Source organism: Dipodomys ordii, unplaced genomic scaffold (genome assembly GCF_000151885.1).
Source record: "Dipodomys ordii isolate 6190 unplaced genomic scaffold, Dord_2.0 Scaffold66, whole genome shotgun sequence".
NCBI classification, from domain to species: Eukaryota; Metazoa; Chordata; class Mammalia; order Rodentia; family Heteromyidae; genus Dipodomys; species Dipodomys ordii.
In genome coordinates this window covers 1,709,484-1,716,860 of record NW_012267282.1, presented here as the reverse complement: position 1 = coordinate 1,716,860, position 7,377 = coordinate 1,709,484, and the positions used below count along the sequence as shown (strand labels likewise).

The 7,377-nt window shown below is 47.5% G+C and overlaps 1 protein-coding gene across 1 annotated transcript in view; it reads right to left on the bottom strand.

The window, feature by feature from the left end:
* Slc15a4 (solute carrier family 15 (oligopeptide transporter), member 4) overlaps nt 1-181 on the bottom strand; it is a 13,222-nt gene extending 13,041 nt beyond the window's left edge. Inside the window, exon 1 of the mRNA XM_013023042.1 lies at nt 17-181. Coding sequence (XP_012878496.1) covers nt 17-181 — 165 coding nt within the window. The remainder of the gene's footprint in view (nt 1-16) is intronic.
* Between the last annotated feature and the right edge of the window lie 7,196 nt (nt 182-7,377).

The window sequence follows — 7,377 nt, the reverse complement described above, 5'->3', positions numbered from 1 at the left end:
CCTCCGCCCGCTGCACGGCCTCCAGGCCGGGCCTCCGCCCTCGGAGCCCCCCCTCCGCCCGCTGCACGGCCTCCAGGCCGGGCCTCCGCCGGTCCGGACTCGCCCCCAGGAAGGAGGCCGCCTTGGTGGTCAGCCCTGGGCGCCCCCAGCCCTGGCTCTCCTTGAGCTCCGGAGCTGTCATAGACTGTTCCAACGAGTGGCTCCCGCACGGAATCAGAAAAGGGAAGCCAACCCAGCCCCAGCGGAGCCTGTGGGCCGAGGATCCGGTCCTTTATCCCCAGGCCCAGCCAGCGCCCCACAGAGCTGCTCCTAGCGCGCATGAAGTCAGCTCTGTGACTGGTCAGAAAGTCAGGTCTTTGGTATGACTTTTTTCAAGCCCTCACTTAGTCGACCCTATGTGCAAAAACTTGGTGCCTCTTAGGTACTTCCCCCCCTGTGTTAAGCCCAGAAGGCCAACGTTCACCACCAGGAGGGGCAGAAGGGGAGCCAGAGCAGCGGAGAGCGAACTGCTTCCCTCCCCTGCAAGGGGCGCTAGATGTCAGCACAGGCACAGCTAACCACTCGGTGTTAACCCTTCCAAAGTTCCTTACACGCAACCTAATCTATATGACAATCTATAAGGCACATAATTGGTAGTTATAAACGTATTTGAGTATTAGGTTGGCCCTTACAAGGAAAAATGGCAATGAGTGCAATGAACAAGAGCTGAAAGTCTGGTATAAAATAGCTCAGCTACGTGAGGGAAGGATGAATTGTTCAATTACTTGTATAATAATAATTGCAGAGTCAAGGAAAGTGATTTAGGGGGTCACTGGAGGCCCAGGGTTTGATCATCTGCATAACAATAATAAACTGAAAAATACATTGATAGGCATATGACAAAGTTAATGTCTTTGTTTTATAAAGAGTTCATAAGAATCTTTGTTTTTAATTTTTTTATTACTACTATCAAAGTGATGTACAGAGCGATTAGTTACTTAAGCCAGAGAATGAATACATTTCTTTTGGGACAGTGTCACCCCTCCATTCCCTCTGTTTTTCCCTCCCGTCCCCACCCACAAGCTAGATAGTTCATTTTCAAGGTAGTATCCAGTGAGTACCACTGCGTTTGTTCACCGTTTGTCCCTCTTTTTATTTTATTTGTTTTGAGATACTCTTACTCTTAAGTTCAGGCTAGCTGTCAATTCAAGTCAACTCAAGATCCACATCTACACAGTGATCCTCCTGCCTCTGCCACCAAAGTGCTGGGTTTATAGCATGCACCACCATGACTGGTTCAGCTGAAAAATTCATATGGACATTATGAAAGTGTTGATGTCCCAGAAATAAGACGAGCACAGTGGACAGCCAGGCCCTTGAGTGCATACTGCTACACATCTCAGTATCTGTTTTCCCTATTGATAAAACTGCTCTTTCAGATTTTTCTTAGTTAATACAAGCTACTTGTGGCTTCGGTGGGGCTGCCAGATAACCTGGTTCTGAAATGAGCCTGTAATCTAAGTCTACCCAATCAGCAGCATTTTATCTACCAAGCAAAAGAAAAAGGTTCAGAGCTAGGCACCGGTTCCACTTTGCTTAGGCCTACGCCCAAGGCTTATTCTAGAATGAGTAAGAAAAAGAGATTCTTCTTTTAGCTGTGTTTATAGAAAAATATAAGCCTAGAGTTGCCAGGAACCATTTTGTTAAAAAAAAAAATTAAGCAACTCAGAAGGCAGAAATGAGATTAAAAACTTTTTTAAAAAACTCAGCCTGTAAGCTGGGCACTGGTAGCTCACACCTGTAATCATAGCTACTCAGGAGACTGAACTCTGAGGACCATGGTTCAAAGCCAGCCCGGGCAGGAAAGTCCATGAAACTCATATCTCCAATAAGCCACCAAAAAACTGGAAGTGACACTGTGGCTCAAGTGGTAGAGCACTAGCCTTGTGCTGAAGAGCTGAGAGATAGCACCCAGGCCCAGAGTTCAAGCCCATGACAACAACAACAACAACAAAAAACCTCAGCTTGTAGGTCTTGGTTCTGGTCTTAGCAGAAAGTAGCAGTGTTCCTGACATTTCAGTTATAAGCCTGAGAATTCTCTTTTTGGTCATGCGAATGGAGATTTAACTGCAACGGAGTTAACCCCAACTAACTTAAGTAGTACAAACACACACACAAAGGAATGCAGAAACAAGAAAGAATACAGATGTTTTCATGAAAAAAAAAAAGTCAGCTTATACCAGTAATTCTAAAATTCAAAAGGGGGCATGTTTTGTCACGACATGAAATTTGGTGGCAGCAACCTTTTGGGAGGTGAATGTGATCATAAGTGGTCCATGGAAAGGTAAACTCATGTACCATTTCTGGAGGACAAATACTGCTGTGGAAACTATGTTGATCCACAGCTGATGCAGTTCTACTGTAGGAATTGAAAAATGTTTACTGCAATATTGCTAAAATAAACAGCAAAATGCTTAGAAACAGCACAAGGTCTTCCTGGAAAGTGTTAACGGAATGATAAAGCATGCATACGCTGAGATGAGCTACTATGTCATTATTTACATGATTTGGTCCATGTAGGATTATGAAGTGAAAACCTCCTTGCAGAAGTTCTCTGTGGCAGCATGACAGATTGCACAACTCCTGCAGTTTAGAACATTGGTTATTAGCTCAACGTTGTACAGGTCAGAAGTCCACACAGAGCCACAATTGGCCCCTTTCCTAGTGGTCTCAAAGGTGAGTGGATAGACACTTGGCCTGGAGCTCAGGGTTCTAGTCCCACTGCTGAGGTCCTGGTGGCATACACCAACTTGTGTTGAACTGCCCATTTCCTTGCTACCCATCAGCTGGAGGCTCTCTTCAGCTCCTAGTACCTGCCCGCATTTCTTGCAACATGGCACCACCACGGGGAAAGCTGGCAACAGAGAACTTCCCTCGGCCCCCACTCATCACATCAGGAACTGCTCAGTCTCTTCATTATTACTTACCTCTCTCTCTGAGATAGAGTCTCTGAGTAGCCCTGGAATTCAAAATTCTCCTTCATCTTCCCAAGTGCTTGGAATACAAGCAGGGCCCTGCAACTGCCACACCCAGCTCACAGAATGCTCACTGCCTTTAAAGGGACAGTCACCAGCTAAGACTCGCCCGGAATTACCTTCCTATCCAGAGGGACCAAATCACAGCTGCAAGTTCTCTTCCCAGGAGCTCTCAAAATGGTGTTGGATTGAATAACCAGGAGAACAAGTGAGTACACCTCATAGCTTGTGGGCCATGCAAGAAGTTTGCCTGTCACAATAATTGATAAAAAGAACATACTGCCAACAAAAAAGAAACAAGAGAGTTCCTATTTCTTTTTTTTTTTTTTGGGGGGGGGTCCGGTCATGGGCCTGAACTCTGGGCCTGGGCACTGTCCCTCAGCTCTTCAGCTCAAGGCTAGCCCTCTACCACTTGAGCCACAACACCACTTCCGGCTTTTTTTTCCCCTGCTTATGTGGTGCTGAGGAATCGAACCCAGGGCCTCATGCAGGTGAGGCGAGCGCTCTACCACTGAGCCACCTTCCCAGCCCAGGCGATGTATTCTTACACTGGCTTTCTCTGGTTCCCCTCAGGGAAATATTTTTGTTGCTAATTTTTTGCTCTTTTTGCTCTCTGTTATTATTGTTACAAGAAATAGCATGGCTGAGAAGGTGGCTCAGTGGTAGAACACTTGCCTCACATGCATGAGGTCCTGGGTTCAATTCCTCAGTACCACATAAACAGAAAAAGCAGGAAGTGGCGCTGTGGCTCAAGTGGTAGAGCGCTAGCCTTGAGCTGAAGATCTGAGGGACAGCGCCCAGGCCCAGAGTTCAAGCTCCACAACCGACAAAAAAAAAAAAAATACATCACCTTGGGGGGAAGTTCTAGGTCTACTGTGTCTCAGGCTTGTGTGTAACATGTTGGGGACACAGCACTCCAGCTGAGGCTGGTGGGGATTCAGCGAGGAGCAGAGTGCTAGAGCAACATTATAGACAGTAAGCACCTCATAAGCGGATCAAGCAGCCTGGCTCGTTTCCATCCGCGAAGTCTAGAAAACATGGAATATTGATACCACTTGTCTCAGGGCTGTGGGACTTTTACAGTTCTTTTTTTGTTTATTCACAGGCAGGGATGAGAATCTTTGGGAAGCACGTCAGCATGCTGAGAAGTTAAAATCGGCTCTGCCCAGTGCTTAGAGGGCCTGATTTCCTTCAGAGGCTCGGAGGAAGAATGCTTCTGATGGATTTCAGCCTGTTAGTGAAGCCACCCTCCTTCACAGAAGGTAGACTGCGGCTGCTTCTTTCTTTCCCTTTGGTCATTGCTAAATGCTGTGAAGGAAAGTCGGGGACAGGAAACAAAACCACACAAACCACAGTGTCACACATTTCTCCTCTTCCTGTTTTTCTGTCCTTCCCTCTCTGCCACTGGCAAACACACATGCATATGGACAGGTATGAGCACAGGTATACCCAGCACTCACTAGTAGAAGCACTTTAAGGAACACTGAAAGCACAAAGACGAAAACCTTCCATAAAAACAGACACAGGGTGCTCCGTTACTGACTGCCATGAGGATAAAGATGCCGAGTGCTGATTTTTACAGAGACCCCCCCCCCTGAAGCCAGTGTGCCGTGGGGTTCCCCCTTGAAATATACAGGGAGGACAGTAATGCTTCATTCGTCCTTGTGCTAGGAGCCACCACTGGCTTTATGGCCTCCTATTGGGAATGTCTGAAGCAGTCCCACAAGAGGTGCTCTGTTTTCTGTCTTTGTCACCCTTCTTCCTCCTCGCCAGTAATTTTGTATAGATACCTCATGATAATGTATTTGCTTCAGTAATTATGTCTAGATACCCCATGATGACATACTTGCCTCTGTGCTCTTTTATATTACTTGCTTGGGAGAATCATGAAAGACTTCATCAAAATGAGCTAATTAACTATGATGTTTATGGTTTTCTCATTTTACAAATGAGTAAACCGAAGCAGTGAATATATAAAGTAATGGGTCCCAAAAGATACATCAGCCATCTCTCTCCTGAGAGATCAGGTGTATTCCAGGAAAGTCAAGTGTGAGTTCCCATTCCAGCAAAGCATCTCACAGCCCTGGAATGCATCGTGCTGTCTCCAGCCTGGAGTCTGGGCGCCTCAGAAGGTGGAGATTGGGGGACCATGGTTTGAGGCCAGCTGGCATAAAAGTTCTTGAGACTCCCATTTCAACTAGTGGCTGGGTGCAGGGGCACGTGCCTGTCATCCCCGGCAACGGGAAAGAATAAGTAGGAAGTTCAAAGCTCAAGCCAGCCTTGGCAAAAAGCAAGATCCTACCTCAAAAATAACCTAATGTCTACAGGGGCTCCAGGCGTGACTGGTGGTAGAGATTACCTGCCTCTATGTGTAGGCCCTGACTTTTACACATAGTGCTAACCAATTTAAAAAAAATAGCCACACACATACAATGACTTGGTTGAGTTTGGCAAGTGTTTACTGAGCGCCTTGGCAGCACCCATGTCCTCTCCGGAGAGTGGGGAGTCAGGATTCTGTAGGGGCAAGGGCCGAGGACTTTACCACAGCAGCAGACCGGAACCAGGATGTGGGAAGGGCACGGAGAGCACAGGGAGAAGGAAGGCTGAGAACTGTCCAGATGGGGAGCTGGGAGTCTCCCAAAGGCAGGCGTGTCTGTGGTAGGATAGTGTGTAGAAGGCTGAAGGCCCAGAAAGAGATATGCCCACATCCTAATCTTCGGGCCCCAGGAGCTGGCAGTCTCATTCCATTTGTGCTGCTAAACAAAATACCGTCTCATCTCCTCTCACCCCAGGAGTGGGACAGACACCGGGTGTGTGTGGCCGCTGTGTTGGTCAGCCTTCAGATACAAGAGCCAGGTCCTCAGCCTGTCTCCTCTTGGGTGTAAAATCTGCTGGTTCTGTTTCTCTGGAGGCCCCTGAGCAAGGCCGGCAGCTGTTGACATTTTAGAAGGACAGTGCTCTGGGCAGGGCTGTCCATCACACTATAACGTGTTAGACCTGCCTGGCCTCATAAAATACTGAGAGCTTTCCTTAATCACACTGACGGCAAATTCCCTCTACATCCCCACATTTCCCAAAGTCCCCTCGGAGCAGTTCTGTGTCTGTTTCAACAACTCATGAGCTGTCGAGGGACTGAAAAGAGGAACATCACAGGCAGGCAAATATTATCTGACAGGATTAAAATCACAGTGACGAGCCTGCTTATCTGGAAAGTGAAGGAGATGAGCATGGTCCAGCAGCCTTTTAGTATTTTGGGGGTGAGGTCAGTTTCAGGAGTTATGAGTCAAACGTGTCAGGCATCACTGCCTTTATGTATCTTTGTAAAGTTCTTACCAACCCTGGCACTCCCTGTCCTGGTTTGTTGGATGGACTTGTTCCCAGAGTCCATCTGGGAACATGGGCTCCACTTTCAGATGCTTCCTGCCTCTCATTACAATCCCCACAGCTCTTCCCAGACAAAGCCGGCCCAGCTAAACACCTCCAGATTGCATCCTGTGAAAGAATAATTCAGGCCGGGTACTGGTGGCTCATGCCTGTAATCCTAGCTACTCAGGAGGCCGAGATCTAAGGATCATGGTTCAAAGCCAGCCTGGGCAGGAAAGTCTATGAGACTCTTTATTTCCAATGAACCACTCCCAAAACTGGAAGTGGAGTTGTGGCTCAAGTGGTATGCTCACCTTGAGCTGAAGCGCTGAGGGACAGCGCCCAAGTCCAGAGTTCAAACCCCATGACAGACAGAAAAAAAAAAAAAAACAAAAACAGGCAAGACACCATAGTAGTAAAAGAGTTTATTAGGAAAGAAAGATGTCAGAGCAAAATTACATGGCATGGTGCTGTGGGAAGATGGCCCAGTTAGAGGTGGGCTCTCCCCAAGAAGCTTTCACAGTTGAGGGGAGCAATCATTCTTATGATTTCTTTGGCTCTAAGGGGCAGCCTGATCATTATAGTGGTCCTCACTGGAGTGATCTGACCTGATCATTATAGACAGTGATTCCCGCTGGGGTGATCTGTCCACATCATTATAGACAGTGATCTCCACTGGGGTGATCTGACCTGATCATTATAGACAGTGATCCCACTGGGGTGATCTGTCCTGGTCACTGTAGACAGTGATCCCTGCTGGTGTGATCTGTCCTGGTCATTGTAGACAGTGATCCCTGCTGGTGTGATCTGTCCTGGTCACTGTAGACAGTGATCCCACTGGGGTGATCTGTCCACATCATTATTGACAGTGCTCTCCACTGGGGTGTTCTGTCTCCATCATTGTAGACAGTGATCCCCATGGGGTGATCTATCTCGGTCACTGTAGACAGTGATTCCCACTGGGGTGTTCTGTCTCCATCATTGTAGACAGTGATCCCCA